Source organism: Malania oleifera, chromosome 5 (assembly GCF_029873635.1).
Source record: "Malania oleifera isolate guangnan ecotype guangnan chromosome 5, ASM2987363v1, whole genome shotgun sequence".
In the NCBI taxonomy this organism is placed as follows: domain Eukaryota; kingdom Viridiplantae; phylum Streptophyta; class Magnoliopsida; order Santalales; family Ximeniaceae; genus Malania; species Malania oleifera.
The window spans coordinates 2,369,914-2,397,279 of NC_080421.1; the positions used below are offsets into that span (position 1 = coordinate 2,369,914).

The 27,366-nt window shown below is 37.1% G+C and overlaps 2 protein-coding genes across 3 annotated transcripts; one reads left to right on the top strand and one right to left on the bottom strand.

Annotated features, from left to right (window-relative positions):
- The first annotated feature begins 2,687 nt into the window (after positions 1-2,687).
- LOC131156593 (rop guanine nucleotide exchange factor 1) lies at positions 2,688-13,089 on the top strand. 2 transcript variants are annotated; one of them, XR_009137027.1, is made up of 6 exons: positions 2,777-3,466; positions 3,960-4,076; positions 4,158-4,690; positions 5,973-6,323; positions 6,785-7,273; positions 12,882-13,089. XR_009137027.1 is itself a non-coding variant. In XM_058110403.1 (5 exons), the coding sequence occupies exons 1-5, from the start codon at positions 3,175-3,177 to the stop codon at positions 7,211-7,213; spliced, it is 1,722 nt and encodes a 573-aa protein (XP_057966386.1). In that variant the 5' UTR covers positions 2,688-3,174; the 3' UTR covers positions 7,214-7,634. The 2 variants fall into 2 exon arrangements, 1 of the variants encoding a protein (XP_057966386.1); XM_058110403.1 differs by lacking the exon at positions 12,882-13,089 and having other exon boundaries at positions 2,688-3,466; positions 6,785-7,634.
- Positions 13,090-17,147: 4,058 nt separating this feature from the next.
- LOC131155078 (F-box/FBD/LRR-repeat protein At5g56420-like) lies at positions 17,148-18,225 on the bottom strand. The gene is made up of 2 exons (XM_058107998.1): positions 18,153-18,225; positions 17,148-17,884 (listed from the first exon to the last, which is right to left on the bottom strand). The coding sequence occupies exons 1-2, from the start codon at positions 18,223-18,225 to the stop codon at positions 17,148-17,150; spliced, it is 810 nt and encodes a 269-aa protein (XP_057963981.1).
- Positions 18,226-27,366: the final 9,141 nt, after the last annotated feature.

Here is a 27,366-nt window from a genome sequence, read left to right on the forward strand (position 1 = left end):
TTCAAATTCAAAACAATTCCAAACATAAGGTAAATGATTTTAATTTGGTACATAAATTTAGTCTCACAGACTCTCTTTTTTTTTTTTTGTTTTTTTGTGAGGATTAAAATATATGCATCTTATAATTTTTCTATCTTTATTTTATGTCGTGTTTCTAATTTGGAAATGCAATGAAGAAAAAAATTTAAATTAGGGTTTCAATTTTATATATATATTCCATTGTTGGTCAAAACTGAAATGGTTAATTACTTATCCAAAAATCAAGCATTTGCTTTTTTTTTTTTAAATCTACATTTAATACTAAAGCCCACCTACTTTGAATTCATTAAGAAGCCTATTTAAGTCAACGTAATCCCTTCATAAGAAGTAATAACTTCAACCATTTATTTTACACTGTTTCTTAAGAATCTCTCAATTTCAAAGTTGAAATTTGACAAGTATTTATTAAAATATTACATGAGATAATAAACTTAACCTTTTTTTTTTTGGGTCTAATGAAATCCAATCTTTTCTGTTGTACGAACATCTTAAGATATTTAGTATATATCTCCTACAACGGCACTATAACGTTAAGTAAATATTTTGAAGGAGTGCATTATTTAAATACGAGCATAAAATAAATATTATACGTACATTTTTAATATTATTATAATAGAGAACTAATTTTTTCAATACTACAAAATAGGTAAATAATATCTCACAAACAATTAATGCCTATAACAAGATTTAATTACTGAATTTACATTACATATTTCCATAATATTTCAACATATTTAAGTGAAATTGTGAAAGAATATTGCCTTCATTGACCCAATGTATTAATTTTTTTTTTCAAATACTTTTGTATCTAGGTACCATTGAAATTAAGTAGAAACCCTAAACAGATGCTTTGAGTACAAGTAAATTGAATAATTAATCTGCGTAATTAGTTTAAACCTCATCATACTATTTATTTTTCAAATTAAATTGATCAAGTTTTGATATCGTGTTTCAATTAGCTAGACATTCATCACAATAATTAATTCCTATAGAGTCTATCACGATCATGCCAACCTACTATCTCTATTATGTGATGAAACACCAAAAACGAAATCGCACCCTTATCCTGATTCATCTCCGGTACTAAATTAAATCGATCACTATATTTTTGTATCTTGTACTTGCCTATTTTTAACAAGATTCAAACTCGAAACCGATAACATGAAAATCGAGTTTATGAAAACGAAATTTGAGAATTGAGTTTTTGGGTCAAAGTATACCAATTAAAGTTTGAAGGTCAAGGCCTCAGTTCCCATGGGATTCAAATCAACAATCACATAAAACTACACTTGCATATTAATTCATGATTCCCACGCAAGAACACAACCTTGGGACCATGCACGATGCGTATGAATTTTCTAATTTAATTTTAATAAATAATAAATAATAAATAATGTCAAAGCACGGGATTACGATACCCGATGGGCTTGCCAATGTCTACTTCGGGGCCTACAGCACCGTATCGTGGTCCCTCCATCCCCACCATCCAAACACATGATGGGTTTTACCTGACCTTTGGACCGCCCATCCCTCCATTGTCTAACAGCTGATTGGTGTGGAGTCTCAATCGAGGTCCATATAATAATTACTTTAATAAATAAATGAGTTTTTATCAAGCATCTCAATTTATTTTTTAAAAAGTATAAATAAAATTTATTTTATGATATTTTTATATGTTAAATTATTTTAAAATATAAAAATTCAAATATAATTTATTTATTTTTAAATAAAATTAAATACTTTGCATTACTATATTTATTTTCCCCATTTTTTGTTGACTTACTACACATTTATGAGTTGAATTTTAAATTTCACCATGTACTTAGCAATTTTAATAGGTTGAAGTGAATCGGACAGGTCATCGCCATTGATATTTTGAGTCACATTAAAAAATGAACAAGTTTACTAAATAAACGGTGGGGATTTATCCAGGACTGACGACGGGGCACGTCAAACTGTACGGTGTTGATTTGTTTGATCGTAAACTTTGCTAAAGAGACAGCGCGTTGCGTGGAACCGGAAGCTTTTTTCTTATGACCGTACGCTCATTGTTCGGCGCAAATCGGACGGTCCACGCCAACTCCTACTCTAGGCTCGCCTGCAGAGCATCCGACCAGCCAACCCACTGCAATAGCCTTCTGGCACGTCACGTGCATCTGACTCCACACTACGGTGCTCCGCGTGCACATCCAATCTCTGTGTGTAAGCGCTTCCACGTTAATCCGACGGAAGGCGTTGTTTCCTTTTTTCCGTTCCGAAAAAAATTAACCGCCGGTTCGTCTCTTTCGCACGCAATTCCCGCCATTATCATTACAACCCAACGCCCTATTGCACCAGCATGAGGCGTGGGCCCTAGGCGGCACCCGATCCACCAAGCATTGTGGTCCCCCCCAGCCTTCCACGTCGCCTTCAACTCTGCCACGTGAGCAAGAATTAATTTGGAAAACTGAAATAAACGGGAACCGATAATTCCAAATTTTTGTTTTTGAAAAACAAAAACTGATCATTATTAATTTATTACTCAGTTTGCGTCATTGAAATTGGAAATTTGGAATAATTATTGGGCTTTAAATAGTTTTATTTTTAAATATTATTTTAAAATATAAACATAAATATATTTACCTATTTTTCGTTTAGATTTGAGGGTTAACGGACTTTCGGCTACCAAACCGGGCCCGAGGGCAAATTAATTGTGGCATACCAAACGCGGCCCATGAGGTAGCTGACGTGGCAACAGCAGTAGCGCGAGGGAGTGGAAGAAGAAAGGGACCGTGTCGGACGGCAGTACGCCTGATGAGGAAGACGTTGCCTGCAAACGGCGTCACTTTTGCTTTTTAACTCATCGCCCTCGCCGCAGAAAAGAGAGCAAAAGCAGCCAAAGAAAATAGGGAGTACTGAAGAAACGTTGAGATAAAACCAGAAGCGCTTCCTTTGTGTGCTTTTGCTTTTCCTTTCACACTACCACCGGCGACACTACTGATACAACCGCCGGAGCCGTTAGAGACGCCCTAGCAGTCATCTCCTACGGCAAACGAAAAACCTCTCTTCCGATCTGATAGCGCAAGCTTGTCGTGTTCGTTACTGTAGCAAATGTGAGTAAATCTGAGATTTATCTGGCATTCTTGATACTTGGCGATGGGGAGCGTTTCGTCGGAGGACGGGTCCGACCAGCAGAGCGAGCGGTGTAGCGGGAGCTACAGCCTCAGCGCCGACGTGAGCGAGTCGGAGAGTTCGAGTAGTTTCTCTTGCCGGCGGTACGGGCGGGAAGGTGGTTCGAGCTCCATCTCGTCGTCTCCGCGTGCTTCCAGGCCGACGTTAGGGAATTTCTGCTTTCCTCCGCCTCCACCGCTGATGTTACCGGTGATCGGCGGCAAGGATGTTGTGGTTTGGGATGAGAAGCCACAGAAACGGGAGACTGATTTGTCTGGTTAGTCATTTTTATTTTTATTACCCCTCCCCCTCCCAAAAAAGTTCTAAATCTGTGCTAGAGTTGTGATTTGTATTCGATTTTAATTTCTAGGTAAGTTCAGATAAATAATCTAATTTTATGCTGTTTAAGGCTTCATTTGGAACTTGAAAATCTTGAAGGAAAGGAAATTAGGAAGGAATTTGCCTGGTTTCGATAGCAAGAAAAAAGAGAGAATAAAAGATATGTAGAATATTATGAAGACAATTTTTATTTGCATATTATCAACCTTCGATTTTTTTTTTGATCGCCAATATAATTTATCAATTTTTTGTATTCTTAATAGTATTTGAGATAGAGAGGTAATACAATGGTAAATTAATTTGATTTGTGTTTAAGTTCATAGCTGGGTCAAGTTTGAGGTCAATAATTGAAGTCCACACTGTTAAGTGATGATCTCAGTGTGTGCATTTTGGAATTTATCCATCTTTTAAAAATGTGTTTCCTTTTGCAGAGGTTGAGATGATGAAGGAAAGATTTGCTAAGCTTCTTCTTGGAGAAGACATGTCTGGTGGGGGTAAGGGTGTCTGCACTGCTCTTGCCATCTCAAATGCCATTACAAACCTCTCTGGTTAGTTTCTATGAAGTCTATTAGCTGTCTTAAATCTGTTTCATTCTGAAATTTAATTATGGGCTCAAATTGAAATGATAGCTACTGTGTTTGGGGAGCTATGGAGGCTAGAACCGTTGGCACCACAAAAGAAGTCAATGTGGTGCAGAGAGATGGAATGGCTCTTATGCGTAAGCGATTCAATTGTAGAACTTGTGCCTTCAGTACAACAATTCCCTGGCGGGGGCACTTATGAAGTAATGGAAACTCGGCCACGATCTGATTTATACATGAATCTTCCTGCTCTCAAGAAGCTCGATGCAATGTTGCTTAGCATCCTTGATGGATTTCGTAATACTGAGTTTTGGTATGTGGATCGAGGGATAGTTTTCGACGATTGTGATGATGGGTTTCCATCACCAAAGTCTAGTGGGAGACCTTCAACTCGGCAAGAAGAGAAATGGTGGTTGCCTTGCCCAAAGGTTCCTCCGAATGGATTAACCGAGGATGCAAGGAAGAGGTTGCAGCAGTGTAGGGACTGCACAAGCCAAATCTTGAAGGCTGCAATGGCAATCAACAGCAGTGTGCTTGCAGAGATGGAGATTCCAAGTGCCTACCTGGAGACTTTGCCCAAGGTATATGTTTTTTTCAATTGAGCTTAACTATTTTGTATAATTTTGCTCACTTATTTATCATTTGATATGAATCTGATTGCCTTAATGATATGAGAAATTATTGCTTTATTAGTCTGTAGTGAGTTAATGAGCATTACATTTAAGCTTTAAGGAGTTTGAGGAATATTAAATGGAAGTGTTTGATTTATGGAATTAAGAAAGTGAAGGTGTGGCTGACTGAGGATGCTTGCTCTTACATTGTCTTCCCTTTAAAGGAGTAGTAACTACAGTCCATCAACAAAGGTCAATGAAAACTTCCTTCCTGTTTTATTGGCTGTATTTGTTCACTCTGGTGTTCTAGGTGTATGAAGATGTTGAATAGGATAAGAAGAATTTATATGAATCTTATGTCCGTACTGATTAAAAACATGATTTGCTTAGTGGGACAGAAAGTGACAAAATTGTTTAGAATGGTTGAGGCTTAAAAAAATGAGAGGAAGGCTAAATGACAAACAAAATGGGACGGATTAGAATCTTGTTTGTTAAGTATATGAATATTTTTGTTTGTTTGGTTAGGTTGTCAAGAATAATTGTGTTAATAAATATGAAGGACAGTCCTGCTACTTTGTTGACATAGTTAGATTTCATGGTTCAGTTAGCAAGTAAGTGGACAATGTGCCACTTGGTTAAAAAAAAATTTAAAAAAAAGTAAAAAAAAGTGGACAATGTGCCTGTTGAGCCCCTTAAAAATTGTTGATTTTACTAATTTCTGACTGAAATTCAACAGCCTAAACACAATCTAATAGAGATTCTGTGTCCAATTTAACTCTGCTGACTTTGTGCAGCATAGTTGGGAAGTTCTGAAATCTTATGGGGTTTACATTTGTTGTGACTTTATTTTTTAGCTTCTTTTATAATTAATTTATGCCATCATATCATGTTAGATACCAAGTTTTTCTTTCCATCTGGAGCATTTATCCAACGCCACATGCTTGGTATTCCATTCCACCTCTCTCTCTCTCTCTCTCTCTCTCTCATATTTAAGCTGGCGCACATAGACAACTGCTTAGTTCATGCATGCTACATGCTGCTACCCATTTCTCAAACTATATGCAAATTAAACTGATCCCAACTTTATCATGCCAAAGGGGAACTTGTATGGCTTTATTCTATACCTTTTAGCTCTTGGATACTCCTAGGAATTTTACGAGTGGAGATTTGAGAAACTGTGAATTTCCTAGAATAGGTAGGTCATATATGCTTATATTTTTAATTTTCTTTGCATTGTTTAATTGCATTGCAGACTGGAAAATCTTGTTTGGGTGATATTATCTATCGCTATTTAACTGCCGACCAGTTCACTCCAGAATGTCTCCTTGATTGCATGGACTTGTCATCAGAGCATCATACACTGGAAGTAGCAAATGTTATAGAGGCAGCTATTCACATATGGAGGCAGAAAGATCAGAAAAGGCATACAAGTCACATGAAAGGTAGGCGTTCTTGGGGTGGTAAGGTCAAAGGTCTTGTTGCTGACTCTGAAAAGAATCACTTTCTGGCACAACGTGCTGAGACCCTCTTGCACCGCCTGAGGATTCGTTTTCCTGGCCTCCCACAAACTGCACTGGATATGAGCAAGATTCAATACAATAAGGTATGCTGCGCCTGCTTGTTTCTATATCATGTTTATTGATGAATCTGAAATTAGAATTTCTAATTGTCTACCAAACATGGTGAGGATTGATGCTCAAAGCATATGGTATATTGGTTTCTCTGACATAATCACAATGATGGCTATTATAATAGTCCCAATCAGTGCCGATTCTTGGAGGTGAGGTGTTTTGAAACATAAAAATCAATCAACCTTACTTGTAATTGCAGTATATCGATTCAACAGGTGTTCATGTGGCATAACCCCAAGTTTGTGGAGATCGACAAGAATGTTTTTTGTAAATGTTCATTTTGTTTGCAATCTCAATTGATGTATATTGATGCAGCTGCAGTTCCTGTAACTGCTTAACTAGACAGGATTTGTCTAAAGATATGAGGAATAAACTCAATGTTCTCTTTTGGAAACGACATAGATGAAATTTCAAGTTTCTTGTTGTTTTGCAGGATGTAGGACAAGCAATCCTTGAAAGCTACTCAAGGGTAATGGAAAGCTTGGCCTTCAACATAAGGGCAAGGATTGATGATCTCCTTTATGTGGATGATGCTACCAGGCGATGTTCTGCCGCAGATTCAGTGTCTCTTTTTGGCAGGGAAGGTTTAGGTGGTATCCCCATCCAGAAGCGAATGACGCCAAGTCCTTTCTCGATCCGTCACACCCCTTATTCGTCTCCCTTTGCAACGCCAACCTTCTGTTCTTCCCCTCCTTGTGGAAGCCCTGGAAGAGCGCCTTCATCTCTTGGCAAGAAGAGTCACAAGGCGGCATCTGACCTGAAATTTGATAAACCATCCCTGGTTGACACGGACAGGATATGGTCATATGCTGGGAATCTCAGCGCCTTGAAACTTCCCGGGGAGGCACCCGAGCGAGATTGAGGACAAAAGATTGATTTGAGTTGAAAACAAAGGAGGCTGTTTGAGTAAGGGCTAGGCGAGGTTGGTTCTTCTGAACCTGTATATTTTTTTAGCATAGGAATATCATGATTCAAAGTTCTGACCATGGCCTTTTCAGTAGGTGTAGGAGGAATATGGTTATATCCTTTTGTAATGTTGTAGATTTTGTTGCTTTTTTCTTTTTCAATCTACATCTTCATTCTAAAATTTAGCTAATATGACCTCCTAGACCTTACAAATCATAGCTAATAATTATCTCGAAGTAGGGCTATGATAATAGGTAATCCTTTATTAATTAGGCTCAATGTTAGCCTTGAAATATCATGTCAAGAAAAATAATGCACCTATGTAATGATTTCGAGTTTTCTAATGTTAAAAGTAAATGCAAGTCGCTTTTGCCTGAGATTTTGGACATTGATATATGCATACCTTAAAGTTTTACTATATCTTGGTCATATCTTAAGGTAGAAAAATTAAGCCTATCATGATCCCTCTCCCGTTCGTCACATGATTGATGTAATTTTAAAATAGTATGAAGCCATTTTGAAGTCATGTGGGCTAGTTAATTAGTAAGAAATAAACCCAAGATTGGCCTAATAATGCTAGTGAGCCAACACTAAAATATTTGTGTTGGGGTGGAGTGAGTTAATAAAGCAAATTTGCCTATTTTTTGCAGTTTAATTGTATTAGTGTACGCAGCTTCAAAGTCAGTATAAGATTCTATTAGTTCTCTCCTTGATGCTTAGGTTTTGAGGATGAGTTCTTTAATATGGTATTAGAGTTGGGCCTTGGGCTACTTGGCTTCTCCGTGGATTAGACTTCTCCTCGCCTCATTTCCTCCCATGGGTTTAAAGGGAAATATTAGTGTGCGTTCAGTCCTATATCGTCTCTGTAAGTAATTTCAAAGTCAATATAAGATCCTTTTAGTTCTTTCCTTGACACCTAGGTTTTGAGGATGAGTTCTCTAAAAAATTGAAATTTTTAGGTGATAAATATAGAAACACGCAATGCATAATTTACTCATTTGAACTTAAAGCATGACCAAGAACTAGAAAAAAAAAAATCACATCCTTAACCAAGTAATTTTGGAATTTAAGCCTTGAATAAGTTCATAAGTGCGTTTTTAAGAACCTTATGAGGTAAATACAAGAAATTGAAACCTTCCTAGGGCATAGACGCGACATAGGCACAATGAAAAAGCGCTGGCAATAGTTTTGTTAAAATCATTTAGGTGCTCTTCTATGGGTTTTCCTCCATGCATTTGAAGAGTATGCAACTTTTTCTTCAAACACAGTCGATTTGTAAGTGACTTCATCATGAACAAACATTTCAATTTCAGCCATAGCTTAGCAGCTGAAGTTTCTTTTGACACTTCTCGTAGAACTTCACCTCCTAAAGTGGGGGGATCGTGTGTTCGAGTCCTGATTGATACACTTGTGGAGCCAGCAGTTGATGCCTCCGGTCGCCGTGTCTTGTGGATGGTAAAACGAGATGGGTCCTAGGCTCAAATTTGACGAATGCCTAACTGGCACTGGAAGTCGCAACAGCATCCGATTAACTCAGAGGGTGAACCATGGGGGAAGGCCGCCATCCCGTGGATTTGGTGCAGCAATAGGGGGTCCGAAGGGCTTGTTGATGACTGAAGTTCCCACATATACCCAAAAAAAAAAAGAAAAAGAAATTGAAACCTCAGAGCCGGAGGAATCAACGTTTGCAAACTATCTATTCTTCCATATATGAGTAGGCAAGGCCTCCAAATCTGTCGCCAAATTTTCTAAAATTTTTAAATTTTATTTTACAAAATATACGCAGCAACATCTCAATAATTTGGTGACATTTTTTTTTAAACATAATTTTCAGTACCTGACCAATCTACTAATTTTTTTTTATTACCTTGGCTATTGGATTGTTTGTGACCAGGGCAACATTACAAACAAATAAAAAAAATCAATTTGACACAACAAAGGACTTAATATTTAAGAGTTGAGAATGTTTGGGGAAAAAAATACAACCGCCATAAATCTATTTATGTGAGGGACCTTAGCGTTGATGATGAAGTAAAGATTCTATTATTCAAGTAAAACTTGTTTTATGACAATAGTGTATTTGGTTTTTGTGATAAAACTAATTAGGTGATGACAAGCTGTTTGGTTCATGATTTGTTTTAACATTTCTGAGAATATGATGTCCATTCTATTACATCCAACAATCTCATATTTTTTGGGAAGAAAAAATTTTCATAGAGCATGGAAATGATGAGGTTTGTGTTCTAATTATCTCTGACGTGTCAAATTTTATATTCTAGTTATTAGGTTGTACTTCTAACTTTCTCTATGAAATTGTGTTTTAGAATTAAAATTAAGTTTGAACTGTGTGGTTAGGCGAAATAACTATTCATTGGAATAAGATGAAATATGATTACATTTTAGGAATTAAGGGAACAATTATTTCTTATATATTTCTAACTATTTTACACAATATATAAGAAGAACGGAATAGACATCCATGTGATGAAATTTGGAAATAGTTATTTATTGTCTATTTCTTATTATAGACTCATAAAATGCTTCACATTAGTATTTACTTTCTAGTAATAATATAATTTCTTATATAACTAATTGTAATTAACCTACTAAAATTAATTTATTTCTGAAAGTAGACATTTTACAAACTAAACGTAACCTATATTTTAGTAGACAATGCATGTAATGGAAGAAAACAAACTCTTTGAAAGTTAACGTTGTATTTTGAAGTGTAAAGTTCAAACTTTAGATTTGAAATTAGGTGCATTTGGATAAATTAAATTTTAACCGAATCCAATACAAATTCAAATCCAAAATATCTCTAAACATAAGATAACATGGAGGCAATAACCATATGAAAGTTTTTCTTTTCACTTTTTTTTTTCTTGCTTACAATAACATTCTTAAAAATATCACACTTCAAGGTTGTTAGAAAAGGAGAAACTCTAGATTGTATTATTTTACACTGTACAAGGAGCCATCCTTTTATAGCTAAAGGAGGCAGAGTACAAGGGAAACTTAGGGTAACTTAGGAAGATATGGTAACTTAGGAAGATATGCTAACATCACCCCTCAAACTCAAGATGATATTGAAGATGTCATTTGGAGTTTGCAAACTAAAGCACGATGATGACCGGGTGGATGAGCTTTTGTGAAGATATCAGCCAACTGATCAGCCGAAGGAACTGACAAAAGGCGAAGTATCCCGTCCTGAAAATGATGACGCACAAAATGACAGTTGATCTCGATGTGTTTGGTGCGTTTATGAAAAACTTCGTTGTGAGCGATTTGGACAGCACTATGATTGTCACAATAAAGTGGAGTGCTCGAGGGCTAAGGAACACCCATATCTTGGAGAAACCAACAAAGCCAAAGAAGCTCAGAAGTAGTATCAGCGAGAGCCCGATACTCAGCCTCAGTGCTAGAGCAAGCAACAACAGTCCGCTTTTTGCTCCGCCAAGAGATAAGAGAGTCACCAAGTAAAAAAAGAAAACTAGTGGTAGGCTGACGATTAGTAGGGTCCCTTGCCCAATCAACATCTGAATAAACTTGTAACATCAAGGATGAGGAAAAGGAAAAAAAATGTCCATGAAATAATGTGCCCTTCACATATCGTAAGATGCAAAGAATGGCTGCATAGTGAATGGAATGAAAAGCCGACATAAACTGGCTAACAAGATGCACTGGATAGGCAATGTCTGGTCGAGTGACAATGAGATAAATCAAGCTCCCAACAAGCTGGCGGTAACGAGTGGCATCGGGAAGGAGCTCCCCATCAATAGGACGAAACTTGATGTTGGGCTCCAACGGATTATCAGTTATCTTACAATTGGTGAGACCAGCACGTGTGAGAAGATCAGAGGCATATTTGGCTTGGGTCAAGGAGTGGCCATCAGAGGTAGGGGACACTTCTAAGCCAAGGAAGTAGTGAAGAGAACCGAGGTTTTTCATGTAACGACCCAAAAAATAATGGTGTTTAAATAATAGAAAGAGGGAAATAGAATCAGTAACAAAAGGAGGCAGTAGACTTCGCGTTCGTCGACGACATCGCACTTTGGAGATAATGATAATTTTGAGGAATTTACCAGGGCCTCATCAATGAATACAGGGGATTCGTTGACAAAGGTGCAGCAGGACCTCGTCGACGAGGGCTAGCTTCGTCGAAGAGAAAATACCGAGAGAAGAATTTGGGCTACTCTGAATTTCGTCGACGAAGGGTAAGGTTCATCGACGAATTTCCTTAAGGACTCGTCGATGAGATGACGTGGCTCGTCGACGAATCCTGTAGTATAAATAGCCCTAAACTGATTTTAATCGCCAAAATTTGCCATAGTCTCTCCCTCTCTCTACCCCTACAGCTCCTCCCTCTTCTTCCTTCAATTTCGGCCCCATCAGTCGCCGAATTGACAATCTGGGGTCACCATGACGCTCCTGACGGAGTTCTCTACAAGTCTGCCAAAGCGGATCGTTGCTGGGACGAAGTTGAAATTCATCCCAAATCCAGGATAAAGTATTTTATTTGAAATTTGGATTTCTGGCAGTTGTGAGAAATGTAATAGACGTAAAAATAGTAATGTTTTGTTCTGAAATTTATAATTTTCAGGGTGTTGAGTAGAGAACCCTGCGGGTGTTGGACCTGTTATAGTAGGAGATTTTTAGTAGGAAACAGGTAAGAGAAATATGCTATGTTAGGTTATTTGAGTATGATTTCTGTATACAATTATAAATGTTCTACTAGAATATTATTCACAGTAGAGATTTATACAGTTTGTCAAGTATGACTAATATGTTTTAAAATTATTGTGTGGTTTGAGAATATAAATATAGTATAGAAACATGCTTTACGGTATTTTTCAGAGATGTGTTTTACAGAATATACAGAGAATGTATTTTACAGCAATTACAGAAATACCATGATTATACAGTTTTACAGTACCATGACTTACAGATTTATAGTTAATTACAGAAACACAGTTGATATAGATACAGTTTTCCACAACGTCACTATTTATACAGTTATTACAGAATCATGGTAAAACAGATAGTTGTATATAGAGATGTATTATATAGTATCAGACCCTGTTGGACCATACAGTTTACAGAGCACGGTACCATAGCTACATACAAGTTATAGAGTGCAACCACCAATTCAGATAATACGTGGTATAAAGGTCGATCGCATAGAGTCCATGAGTGGACAGGCTCCCCATCAGATATGGGTTGAGGAAGGCTGATAAGACTATGAAGTATAATGATTTATTCTTGATTGGCCAGTCAGGGTAAATCCCGCCTACGGGTCACACAACCCTGTCATGAGGGGTTAAATCATGACACATAGTTATCCACAGGGAAGTTTATAGTTATTATTATGTTTATACAGTTTTACAGAAATAGAAAATATATACATATATTAGCGGTATTTTGAATAGAAACCTAAAGTACAGAATTGTTAAGCAATAGGTAAAAGATGAAGATTATATTACTGGTATCGTGCTTTACAGATTCAGTGATACATGATTATATAGTAATAGATTTTCACAGTATTATAACTCATTTTCCACACACTAGCAATAACATATTTCGTCTTACTGAACTTTGGCTCATTCCAGTGTTGAATTATTTTTCAGGTGAGCTAGTTGGGCAAGCGGACCAGACTCGCAGATAGAGGGGTCACAGTACTACCCTGTCAGCGAGAGTGAGTATATTTTTGGGAGTATTTTTGTATAGCCCTCACCAGTTGAGGATACTTGGGGAACAATCATATATGTGTATTTTGGGAAACCTGTTAGCACTCTGGTATTGTATATAATTATATATATGAATATGTTTATTTAATTTTTGCTTCTCGCTACTTAGGTTGATGATTGAGTTCAATCCAGTGTGGTATCAGAGCATGCTAAATGTTATAGTATATATATATATAACCCCATTTAAATAGTAGGACGTTACATTTCATCTTAAACTGCTGACACAGAAATTGCTTAAGCTCATGAAAACTAGACGTATCATCACCAGTAATGATCATATCGTCAACATAAAGGAGTATAATAGTGAAGCCAGTAGCAGTGTGATAGGTAAAAAATGTTGTATCATAGGGACTAGAAGCAAACCCAAGTTGTGTAACAGTGGATCTGAACTTGGCAAACCAAGCACGGGGAGCTTGCTTAAGCCCATATAAAGCACGACGGAGACGACAGACCTTACTAGGAGAATGAGGATACCCAGGAGGGGGCTGCATATATATCTCCTAAGCCAAATTACTATGTAAGAAGGCATTATTGACATCCATCTGAAATAAAGGTCATCGTCGGGCAAAGGCAACAACCAAAAGGAGCGAACAGAGGTAATATGAGCAACAGGGGAAAATGTCTCCTCATAATCAATGTCATATTCCTAAGTAAAGTCATTTGCCACTAAACGAGCTTTATGTCTTACTTCAGAACCGTCAGAGTTTATTTTCCGTTTATACACCCATTTGTTCCCAACTATAGTCTTACCAAGAGGCAGGTCAACTAGGTACCAAGTATGAGTTTTGTGAAGTGCGTCAAGTTCTTCAGACATAGCTTGCTGCCAAACAGGAGCAGAACAAGCTTCGTGATAACTGCGAGGCTCGTGAAAGGAGTCAAGAGTAGAAAAAAAGTGATAATCACTAAGATAGGTAGGAGGTGTCCTTACCCGACTAGAACGGACATCCAAATAAGAGGACTCAGGGGGAGTGGAAGCAATGGCATGATCATCAGATGGGCCAAGTTTGGCAAACGCGGAAGGATCACCTAATGAGTTGTCATGACTTGCATTAGAAGAGAAAGTGGGAGAGAGATCTATGGTAGGATCAGTGAAAATGGGAGAGTATGAGGGACAATCGGAAGAAAATGGAAAGATACTAGTGAACATTTTGTGTTCCCAAAACTGAGCATGTCGAGTGACTCGAAGACACTTGGCTATGGGGTCGTAGCACCGATATCCCTTGTGTTCAATGCCATAACCAAGAAAACAACAAAGACGAGAGCGAGATTCAGGTTTGGTATGTTCATGAGGTGGGAGCAAAACAAAACAAACACAACCAAATACTTCGAGAAGGAGCCATGTTCGAAAAGGAGAAACTCTAGATTGTATATTATTATTTTACACTATACAAGGGGCCATCCTTTTATAACTAAAGGAGGCAGACTACAAGGGGAACTTAGGGTAACTTAGGAAGATATGGTAACTTAGGAAGATATTGTATTTTCTCTGTGAGGATAGTTTTTTTCAGAATATTTTTTTGAATTCAATTAAAGTTATGTGTAATCATCTAATCAAAAAAAAAAAAAAAAAAATACGAATAATTGAATATGTTAGATTACTACTTTACCTAAAAGCTTAAGTTGTTAGGTTGTGGGGCAACAATTAATATATATCAAGTTTTAACACTCCCCCACACGTGCAGCTCGACAGGGCATGGAGAGATAAACACACAATAACTTTTTAAATACTATAGAATAAATGTGGGCGATAAGACTAGAATCTAAGACCCCTTGGTAACTAATTCTGATACCATATTAGATTACTATTTTACCTAAAAGTTTAAACTGTTAAGTTGTGAGCCATATATCAAGCTTTAATAGAATAGTTAAAAGGGTTTCAAATTCAAATTGAGTAAACAAAATCTATGTTGCTACCATTGCTTAATTCCCCTTACCATTTTAATTTGAATTCAATTTGGATGGGTTCTTTTGGTGGCAATGAATCTAACAAAGCAGTGACGCTCATGGGCCTCCTAGCTCCACCCTGTTCCTCCAATTTAAAGGTTGGCTTGCAGCTCTCGATCTTGAAACCCTTCAAGTAATGCCTCCAACATTTGAAACGGGAAGAAGAGCAGCAGCTTGTTTCCTTTTCTCTAATATCTTTTAGTTCTTCACATAAAACCTATACATGCATACACACAATATATAGAAACGAAAGAGTAGCATCATGTGTAAAAATATCCGGATGGTTAGAGCTTGAAAAACTTCATGTCAAATGCATCGGGTTCGTAAAACCTTAAAAGGGGATACGATATCGATTACCCGACAAAAATTAGAAATTAGGGGTCTAGCATTTGTTTTCTTCGTACGTTTAGGCGTCGTTTTAACTTATGATTTTGTTAGATCCCTTTTGGAATTTGAAAAATATGAGGGAAAGGAAAGGAAAATATTGAGGAGTTCACGTCTTCATAATTGGTTGTCAAGAAAAATGAGAAAGAAAATAGAAAAAAATATACAAAAAATCATGAACAAAATTTTGATTCCACAAATGATTAATATTTGATTTTTTTATAAAAAATTTTTGGTCATATTAAAATTAATTTTTATTTTAAATAGTATTTAATATAGAAGGAAAATATAATGAAAAATGAGTTTTCTTCTTCTTTTCCTTTCCTTTCTCCAAATAAAATTCTTAATCCAAATGAACCCTTAGGAAAATGAAAGTAAAGAAAACATGATGAAAATTTATTTTAATATAATTAAAAAAAATCAAATGTTAATGATGTCAGAAATCAAGTTTTTTTTTTTTTTTTCATTAAATTTCTTTATATTTCCTGTTTTCTCTTTTTACTTTCCTTAATAACAAAACATAAAGAGTAAATTCTTTCCTATATTTTTATTTATTAATAATTTTAAAATTCCAAACAAACCTTTACGAATTTGCCATTGTCATCAATAGGTGGTCCTATGGTTGTGGACAGTAACTGAGGGCATGAACTCCAGAGCAAGCCATCCACACGAGCCACAAAATCTGAAAATGCATTCACGCTTTCTACTTCCAAGCTCTTCACATTCCTTACTATTGGAGAAGTTGAAATCTCCTTTCCCAATTCCTCCACATTGAACGTTATGTTCTGCACAAACAATGCCAATCACGAGACAAGAATTTCAACAAGTTAAAAAAAATCATAATGAATCTTCATGCCTATATTTTATGTAACAGTTACTTTTGGTTATACGGAACCGAAAAATGGTTAATCAAGTTTTCGGTACGATTTGGGTTGACTTTATTGCGATTTGGTTTCATTTTTCGATTGTTCATGCTCACCACTTAACCCCAACGACGCCGATACAAAAGTGAATTTGATCATGTGGATGAACCCTAGATAATTCCTCAAAATGAGAAATTATTGAGCGCCCATGACATGATATAATCCCGGGTGAGCTTATGGCATTCCTAATTTTTTAATCATTGTCAAATTGAAATCTTGAAAAAAAATTACAAATTTAGGACAAAAACCAAACCGAAAAATGGTCAACAAATTTTTTGATTTTTCAATTTAATTAATTTGATTCAACTTTATGATTTGGTTTTGTTTTTTCATTTTCTTGCCCACCACTAATTTGTATACATCTATAGTTGCACATGCACTTACTTGAACGGCACCAATGCGAAGATCAATTTGATCATGTTGACGAAACCTAGAAAGGTAACTCCTCAAATTAAGAAACCATATAGTGGTAATGACACGATCGTAAGCGGGACATAATCCAAGACGAGCTTCTTGCACACTACTAGTAGTAGCTTGGTCAATTACGTGAAGGGATGATAAAGCTTCTTGGGCAAGATAATACTGAAACGAAAGCAAATTTGGAGCACTAATGAGCTCCACTTGATCTTCCTTAAACTCACGCAGTGTCAAGCTCCTTAACCAGGGGCTCCTTATCTTTAACTTCTTCAACCTAGATTCTTCTGAAGAACATAGATCCAAGGTCTCAATTCGAGGAAATCTATAATAAAACAACTCACTGAAGATTTCCTCCGTCAGATGTTCAGATTCTATTGTTAACTTCTTCATATTGAAACATGAAGAGGCATGCAACTCCCATGCACGTAGACACCCGCTTGCATAGTAAAGGCGCTCGGGATTGATATCGCCAATGATGTCAAGATGAACTTCCGCGGGCCCGAACCTCCTTCAGCCTCGGCAGACCAGCGAGTCGAAGCCGGTCGACCCCTCGGCATCTTAAGAAGATAAACTTCTCAATGAAGGAGCAGCCGAGGAAGAGATCTTCAAGAATGTGCTCTCCCCTTATGTAAACATGTATTAGTGACAACTCTTTGAGATGGGAAAATTTTACGTAGAAATTTTCTGATTCTAACTTCAAACCGTGTAATCTTAAAGCACTCAGCGATTGGATTTGGAATGCCGACGGAGGCACAGCGTGCAAGTCCGTAGGGTACAAATCTCCAGTGGAGTCTGCGGGAAACGAAATCTTTAGGGCTAACTCTTTCACGATGCAGTGTTTGGCGACGAGTCCGACCCAGCGGCTGAAAGTGTAGGAGAATTTGGGATGGAATCGAGTTATGCAGAGCTTGATTTTCTCAATTATGCTTTTCTGGTGCCATAATTTTTCCAAAGAAGTGTTTACGAAGTTCATGAATTTGTCAAGTCTCTGTTTCTGATCATCCAATGGCTCATCGTGATGTGATGCGAATGATGGAAATTGTTCATCCATTTGAAGATCGAACTGGAAAATCGGGACAGAAGAAACCCAAATGCGATTCCATGTCTTCGACAAAACACTGGTGATTGCTGCCTCTTTTGGAGGAAGGAAGAATAAGATGCGCGCCAAGATTGGATCTGGCAAACTTGAGATTCGATCCGTGAATCCATCCTTCTCTGCAATTTAATTATATATATGATCATTAATACATATGAATATATATCATCGTAGTCATCATTTGCGCAATGAAAGAATGATGAATCTAAATAAATCAATTGAGAGTACGAAGAAACAAATTAAGATCATGGAAATGCAGGGTTAATTTTGATTTTTAATTTCTATTTTTCAAAATGTGATCTTGCTTTTTGATTTTTCAGGTTTGATGCATGTAGAGAGGCTAAAAAAAAAAAAAAACCTTTTCTCAATGTCATGTAAAAATCTTACTCTTCCATGGATCCTCCCAACGCAAAGCCATGAAAAATGTGTGCGCTTTGTGAGAATTAAGAATCATCCTCATTGCGAAACCTTTTGTTTTTGTTTTTGTTTTAAACATTATTTTATATAAATTTTAGAAAACTAAAAAAGCAATCTTGTGAGCCATTAGAAACTCGTAAATAAAAAGAATTGTTTCACATTGAACCCCAAGAGGGTAGATTTGGGTAAAAAAAATTTTTTAATAAAAGAAAAGGAAAATAAAAAGATATATTTTTGAAATATTTTTTCTGTATACCAAACATTGTTAAAAATAAAAATTTGTTTGTATTTATAGATGCCATTTAAAAAAAAAGGTTTTTTTTTTTTTCGAAAACACCATCATCTTCCCATTCCAATTACCTACATGTTATATAGGAAGGGATTGATGGATAGAAGGGAATGGAGTCGAATTTATCAATTGACTTCGTCGCAATTTTCGTTCAAAATTCATTTCCTTTTGTAAATCGAAATTGATATATTTTTACAAAGAACCTTCTCGTGCATAAAGTTCCCCTTTTGTGATTATCTCCTAAATCACGGGGAGTGTGTTTCCATGATTGATTGATGAACTTGAGAACAATTAAATCATAGGATATATTTTTTTCCAAGATTTGAAATCATATATCGATGCTTCTCGCTTTCTAGGGTTTATAACCAAGTGTCTCTAATCTCTAGTCTCTAAATTTTATATTCTTTCTAATATCTAATTTCTAACTTCTACATTTCATATCAAATCTCCAATATTATGAGATTGTGTTTAAAAACATAAATTATGGGAAAAATTTCCTTTTTTTAAATATATATTATAAAAACTGATATGCCCTAAATATATCAACTTATAAAAGGAAGTCAAAATCTAGCAATCACTACCCAAGTCAAATCCTCTGATAAGAGTAATTAACTCTAATCCAATAATGAAGGGAGAGATCCACTATAAGGACCTACTTAATTTCCATGGTTTTTTTTTACACTATAACATTTAACATGCTCTGATACCATAACATTAACCTAAGCAGTGAGAAACAAAAATTACATAGACATAACCATATGTAAATATATATATATAGTACTAGAGTACTAACATGTTTCCCAAAATATACACATATATCTGTTTCCCAAAAGTACCCTCAACTATACTGGGATATACAAAAATCCTCCACAAATATACTCACTATCTACTGATAGGACAGTACAATGGCCCCTCTATCTACGAGCCTGGTCTGCTCGCTTACCTGGATCACCTAAAAAATGATTCAACACTGAGATGAGTCAACGCTCAATAAGACGAAATATGCTATTACTAGTGTGTGGCAAATGAGTTACAATATTATGAAAATATGTTTTCATATAATCATGTATAACTGAATATGTAAATACAGTACAAGTGATAAAATCCACCACCCTTTCCATGTTGCTTAACATAACAATATTGTAGGTTACTATTCAAAATACTTCTAATGTACATAAGTATGTTCCCTATTTTTGTAAATCTGTATATACGTAATAGTAACTGAAAACTTTCCTTGTGGATAACTGTGTGTCATGATTTAACCCCTCATGACAAGGTTGTGCGGCCTGTAGGCGGGATCTACACTGGCTGGACCAGTGTAAATCACTATACTCCCTCGGTCTGATCTACCCACCTCAATCCATATTTGATGGGGAGCCTGTCCACGTCAAGGGCCTAGGTGATCAACCTATTACCACGTATTATCTAAATAGGTGGTTGCACTTATAACATAAAAATCTGTAGCAACGGTACCGTACTGTGTAACTGCATAGTCAAACAGGGTCTGATACTATATAATGTATTTCTATATACAACTATCTGGTTTACTATGATTCTGAAATAATCGTAATAACCATGATACTGCATAAACTGTAATTGTACTACATATGTCATGGTACTGAGAATTGTATAATCATAGCACTGATAATTGCATAATCATAGTACTGACATTCGTATAATCATGGTACCGAAATTCGTAAAATCATGGTACTAGAATTTGTATAATCATGGTACTAAAATCCGTAAAACATACTTCCGTACTATATTCATATTCTCAAGCCACACCATACTTTAATACATATTATTTATAATTTAATAAATTGTATAATATTTTAAAATTACCTAGCGTAGCATATTTCCCTTACCTAACTACTAGAAAGCCCCTATGGTATACAGGCCTAACACCCGCAGGGCCTCCTACATAACACCCTGAAAATAATGTTTTCCAGAACAAAATATCAATATTTCTTCGCCTACATCCTTTCCTATAACTGTCAGAAAGCCAAAAATGGACTAAAAGACCTTACCCTGAATTTGGGATGAAATCCAACTTCGTTTCCCCAACGATCTCCTCTGGCAGACTTATGGAGAACTTTGCCAGAAGCGTCGTGGTGGTTTCGGATGGTCGATCCAGCGACTGTTGGGGCCAAAATCGAAGAGAGAAGTGAGAGGGGTCGTAGGAGAGAGAAAGAGAGCGTGCTAAAAATGTGATAAAAATCCGATTTCTCACTACTTATAGAACCAAATTCGTCGACGAGACACGTCACCTCGTCAACGAGTCCTTCAGTAAATTCGTCGACGAACCTTACCCTTCGTCAATGAAATTCAGAATAGCCCAAATCCCTTTCTCGGTATTTTCTCATCGATGAGACTGGACCTCGTCGATGAGATCCTGAAGATCTTCGTCAACGAAACCTGGAAATTCCTTGAAATTATATTCTCCAAAATGCAATATCGTCGACAAACGCTCCTACTGCCTCCTTCTGTTCCTGTTTCCATTTCTCTCTCTCATTATTATTTAAATACTATTATTCTTTAGGTCACTACATCCACGCTGGAGCTTTAAACCTTTGGAGTGATCCACGCCCTGGCGTCATAATGACATATCACCCCAAGGGTCAAACCTCGCCACTATAAAGAAGGGTGATGCAAACAAGTCAAGGTAAGTCATTTAACCCATTCTACTATTGCACTTAGCCTCTCCAGAGCATTCCTCTTACTTAGGCATCAGAGTGATCCCCCGGAGTACACCCCGCATCTTCCAAGTCTTTCTGTTTCCATCTTTTTTAGGCCACCGGAGATCGGGGAGCAGTCTTATTGGTCATCACCGATTTCATCCCGCAACAAGAACAAATTACAAGTGATGTGAGATCACATGACAAATGATGAGATGTCATGTCACTTGTGATTTGCTCTTTTGACGTTTTTTCTTGTGATGAATAGTAAAATTCTAAAAATCATAAATTTAAAATTTGAATCCATGTGTGACTGCCTTCTATGAGTGGCGTGACCCCCAACTTTCTTACATTATATAGGTATATTATATTATATTATCCACTCGATCCTTAACTAATTAATTAAGGTTCTGTTTGGTATAGTTTTTTTTTTTTTTTTTTTTTTTTCTGTTCTCTTTTTTTGTTTCTCTATGATGAAGAAACATATTATAATTTTTTTAATGTTGTGAGTTTTAAATTTCTGTTGCTGATTTTCAACTATTTGCCAAAAAATTGAAGATTAAATTTTATGGTTTTCAGCTATTTTGAAAACTTGTTTCCAAAAATTTTAATATCTAGAAATGGTTTTTTGTATTAAAATATTCATTTTATACACTTTTAAATTAAAATCAAAATTAAATGATCACATGAATTTAAATATAATTAAAAAAGAAATATACATAAATTTCAAAAAAAATAATATTAATATAGCCAATTACAAAATGCTTCTACTATCTTCAATTGTCATGTTCAATAAACTTTTTATTGTAAAGTAAATTTTGAAAGTAGAGAAATTAAGTAAAATAATTATAATAAATTTATTTTTATTATAATATTTTTTAAATAGATATTATTTGTAATTTTATTATTTTAATCTTATTTTTATAATATTATTTGATATAAAGATGAAAAATAAGCGTTTTCGATTAAGTTTTCAATTTGTATTAATTTTATAAATATTAACCAAATAGGTTGTTGATTTCTAACTTTTAGTCTTTATTTTTAATTTTTGGTTTTCGTTTTCCTAATTTTTGACAGAAACACCAAACCAAATAATCCTGAATTAATTGATCAATTGGGTTCTTAATTTACTAATTCATGCATAAAATTAACCCATTCTTTTTTCTTTCTTTTTTTTTTTAAAATATTTGATCTGTATGCATAGGCCTGGCAAAACAGGCGGGCGGGCCAGGTTTGGGCGGGTCACTAACGGGCCGGGTCATAAACGGGTCGATGTTAAACGGATCACACACATGTAAACCCTAACCCGCCCGTTTATTAAACGGGCAGGTAACGGGTCACCCATTTAAAAATATATAATTTTTTTATTCTAAAATTTCATATAAAATGACATTTTTTTAAAAAAAACTACATTTTATTTATTAATTTCTAAATAAAAAGAAATTAGGGCAAACTGTAAGCAAACAAAGGCATTTAACATTTAGAGTGATGCCTAGTCTACAGAAATTATCAAACTAGAGCTCTCCAATCTTGTGAATGTCGACAAGAGCCAACCCTATAAAAGCCCCTTGACTAGAAATCCACAAAAAATATCAGAAAAACAACTTTATCCTGCAATAAATGTAGAGGTAGAAATTGATCCTCAAAAATTCTAGCTTCCCTCTCTTAAATGTGTAACAGATGCACAGATCAAAACTGCGAATGCACAGTACTCTGGTCGGCTGCCGGCTGGTCCTCTGCGCGCGTCTGTGGATCATTCGCAGGAGACGACGACTGGCAGCCTGATAGGTCCGGCACGTAGCAGCGCACCGGTCACCAGAGGAGAGGTAAGACTGCCGGACTGGAGAGGAGAGCTGGAGAGGATTGACTGAGAATCTGAGAGACAGAGAGAGTGAGAGCTGAGAGCCGAGAGCTGAGAGCCGAGAGTCAAGAGGTCAGAGACGACCCAGACCGCTAGATGGCTAAATGAGGAGACTGGAGACTGGAGTGGAGAGGCACGGCACGGCTTAGGGTTAGGGTTTTTTTTTTAAGTGTGTGTGATTGTGAAGTGTGAACTGTGATTCCGTGAGGCGTGACGCGTGAAGGCTTAAAGAGAGGGGGGCTGAAGCGTGAGAAGCATGAACTGAAGCACAGCGAATTAACGGGTCACCCAGCCCAAACCCACTTAACCCGTTTGTAAACGGTTTGACTTGTGACTCGCCTAATTATTAAATGGGTTAACTTTCTTAAACCCGGACCCATTTTAAACGGGCGGATCCGGGTGACCCGACGGGTTATGGCCCGTTTTTCCAGGCCTAGTATGCATATGTATACTTAGTTTGATTGCCAGCCTTGTGATTGGACGTCCGGTCTACTCCCCATTGCGCAGATCACTAACCGCTTATGGCTATGATTCTAACTTTCATGCCATTGCACATGTATATATTTTCACCTGCCGTCTTGGACCGATCACCATGGATTTCCACTTGAGCCCGGTCGGTTCTTGCACGCCGGTCTATGATACCATACTCAAGTCACGTGAGCTTTTCTGGTTTTCTTTTTTCTCCTCTTTTTTTTCTTATAATTAAATTAGCACGTGTGGTCGAAGATGATTGATTTTATTTACAACTTTAGGGTTTGTGCTATAAAATATTGACTAAAAATAAATTTATATAATTAAATAGGATGTGTATCTAAAATTATTATTTTTAACTTAATATTACATAATCATGAATATATTTTTTCATTTTCATTGATTCAAACACATGACTTGCATTTTCAAAAGTCATCTCACTTGATTACTATTCAAAAAAATTAAACGGTCTTTCAAGCGTGAACGAAATTTAGTTTGATTTATTAATGACAACTTAATTGATACACCTTCTTTAATAATTAATAAACACAACATAAATAACGAGTAAGAATGTCATGCCCCGAACCCCGAAATGGGACCCAAGGGTGAAAATGTAACCTAACTTGTTCATGTATCATACAAATCACCACAGATACAGTACAATGGATGAGGGTCCGATCCCATGGGGTTCTTAGGCACCCTAAATACATCCAAAGACAATCATATACGCAACGAAAAAATGACATTCCATAACAACATATACAGTACCATACCAGAGTCTATACAAGAGTGAAACATGGTCCTATCAAAACGTACAAACAGGTGCCCAAATACATCTCAGAATGGCAACCCACCAAAAATACAGTCCTAACACTTACCCAAGTGCTAAACACAGTACACCGGCCACTACGCTCCCTACACCAGGACGCTAGTTCCGGTTACTCGAACGACCTATAAAAATATACTTACAGTAGGGGTGAGACACCTCTCAGTAAGGAAGAACACAAGTTATATCGGTGTGTGACATTTGAGTGTTATCATGATACAACATACACGCAGTTAAATGCATTCTAGTACTAATTTTCACTGCATACACGCACCCATACATATACACATGATCAGCAATCCCGGTGTCGTCACACCTTTTGGCCTGAAGCCGGCCTGCGACATACGACGTTGGCCCATAGCCAACCCGCGAACACGGTGCCATCGGCACATGGCTAGTCCCCGACTCACATGGCATCGTGCTAGCGCATAATTGGTGGATCCATGCCCTTCGGTCTGATCTGTCGGAATAGGCTCACGCCCTCGGATATAAAGCCGGACACTCTTGCCCACATGACAGGCTATAAAATACATGCCCTCGAATATACAGCTAGACACTCTCAGTACCTGGAACAATTTCAAAACCGCATTCCTACTAGCATTTCAACATATCACACACACATGCATGCTCATATAACCAAACAAACCACACCCATTTGGTAATCTAAATCATGATTTTTCAAACAAATACAGTTAAATAAGTCAAGGCACTACCATCCCAATATCACAGTATAAATCAACATATATGCACGGTTTTCAACAAAACCAGGGATGCAGCTCGTTGCCCCATTTTCCCAAAACTGTAATAATGAAAAATCCATAATTTTCCCCATTAGATCCCCCCAAAATGAGTAGCCAAAACACACACAGGACTATGGACCACAGTTCCATCGAGTCCGATTTCAAAAATAACCAATATAAACATAGTTCCCCCTACCTTTTCCCCGAATAGCAATTCCCGAACTCCAAGGCTCCTAAACAGTGAACCGAGTTCCAAAACCTACAAATCACATTATAAAATATGCTCACAAGACAGTTACCTACAAAGCTACTGGATTATAATTGAAAACCGAGCCTTACCTCGATTTTATGCCAAAACCCAAAAATCTCCGAAACGGGATTCCGATCCGTAGAAATTATAGAGAATCCTTCCATGATCCTCGTGGTAACTTCAGATTCACGATTCCAGCAACGATCGATGAAGAAATTTAGAAAGAGAGAGAGAGTAGGGAGAGGTTTAGAGAGAGAGAGAGATAGGATTGAAGTTTTCTTAGTGAGGAAGTAAAGGAATTTCTATTTATAGCCCTTTGACCTGACCCAATTTGTCGACAAAATGGTGTTCTTGTCGCGAATCGGTGACCTCGTCGACGAATCTAGGATCTTCGGTTTTTTCGAAACTCCTTAGCTTCTCCTCGTCGATGAGTCTCTGAATTTCATCGACGAGAATAACAAAGGCTTTGTCGACAAAATCTGGCTTCGTCGACGAAATATGCCAAATTCCCAATTTGCCCCTCTCTTATTTATTTAAACCCAGTTATCACAGTTCGGGTTCTTACAATCTCCCATCCTTACAAAAATTTCATCCTCGAAATTTGCCATCTCTCATTCCTAGATTCATACATACAATCGAACCCATATACGAACTACCAACAAGAAACTGGCGACTACTACAACGTAGTCCCATCATACATATACACATACATACCCTCACTTATGGTAGAGGAATGTTGTGGTTACATATACAATGGTCTCAGGAGTTCACAATACACACACACACTCCCGACGACTAACCACCTATCCCAACCTACAGTAGGATCATGTACAAGTGCTCAAAACAATTGTGGATATTTCCGGTGTATTTTCTTTTCCAATTCCCAAGAAGCCTCCTCAACCTCGTGGTTTCGCCACAATACCATCACTAACGTATCTTTTTGGTACGAAGCTTCTAAACTTTATGGTCCAGAACCTGAACAGGTATCTTTTCATACGCTAAAGTATCCCTAATTTCCAACTTATCATGACTAATAACATATGAAGGATCCAACACGTACCTTCTCAACATGGATACGTGAAACACATCATGAACCCTCGAAAGTGCTGGAGGTAATGCAACTTTGTAGGCTACCGGACCCACTCGCTCAAGTACCTCGAATGGTCCGATATACCTCGGGCTCAACTTGCCCTTCCTCCCAAATCTCATCACCTCTTTCATCAGAGCGATACACAGAAACATCTTACTTCCCATTTCGAACTCTAAATCTTGGCGGCGAACATCTGCATAACTCTTCTGCCGACTCTGAGCTGATCTAATCCTCTCCAGGATCAAACCCACCTTCTCAGACGTCTGCTGCACAAGTTCAGGTTCTAACACCTGACGTTCACCAACTTCATCCCAACACAACGGAGATCGACACCTTCGACCATACAAAGCCTCGAACGGTGTCATCCCGATACTAGACTGGAAGCAATTATTATAAAAGAACTCTACAAGTGGCATAAACCGTATCCAGCTACCACCGAAGTCCAACACACACGCTCGCAACATATTTTCCAAATTCTATATCGTCATCTTCGACTGTCCATTAGTCTGGGGGTGGAACGTTGTACTGAAAGTAAGCTTCATCCCCAATGCCTGCTGCAAGCTCATCCAAAATCGAGAAGTAAACCTCGGATCCCGATCCGATACTATGGACACCGGTACTCCGTGCATTCTCACAATCTCATGCACATACAAATATGCTAACCTACTCAAAGGATAGCTAAATTTCATCGGTATGAAATGAGCAAATTTCGTCAATCTATCAACGATCACCCAAATAGCATTCTGCCTGTGAAGTACTGGCGACAATCCTGTCAAAAAATCCATAGAAATATGCTCCCATTTCCACACCAGAATAGGCAAAGGCTGCAATGGCCTTGCCGGCCTCTGATGTTCAGCTTTCACCTGCTGACACGTTAAACACTGCTCCACGAACTGAGCAATCTGCCTCTTCATACCAGACCACTAGAAGGTCTCACGCAAGTCCCTATACATCTGTGTACTACCAGGATGTACCGTATACA

What these genes read in the sequence shown, in the direction of transcription:
- LOC131156593 (XM_058110403.1), top strand. Translation starts at nt 3,175, where the DNA reads ATGGGGAGCGTTTCGTCGGAGGACGGGTCCGACCAGCAGAGCGAGCGG. An exon ending in TGCCATTACAAACCTCTCTG is followed by an intron (nt 4,077 to 4,157) that starts GTTAGTTTCTAT and finishes TTGAAATGATAG; the next exon opens with CTACTGTGTTTGGGGAGCTA. An exon ending in GCAAGATTCAATACAATAAG is followed by an intron (nt 6,324 to 6,784) that starts GTATGCTGCGCC and finishes GTTGTTTTGCAG; the next exon opens with GATGTAGGACAAGCAATCCT.
- LOC131155078 (XM_058107998.1), bottom strand. Translation starts at nt 18,225, where the DNA reads ATGAGGATGATTCTTAATTCTCACAAAGCGCACACATTTTTCATGGCT. An exon ending in TTGGGAGGATCCATGGAAGA is followed by an intron (nt 17,885 to 18,152) that starts GTAAGATTTTTA and finishes ATTAAATTGCAG; the next exon opens with AGAAGGATGGATTCACGGAT.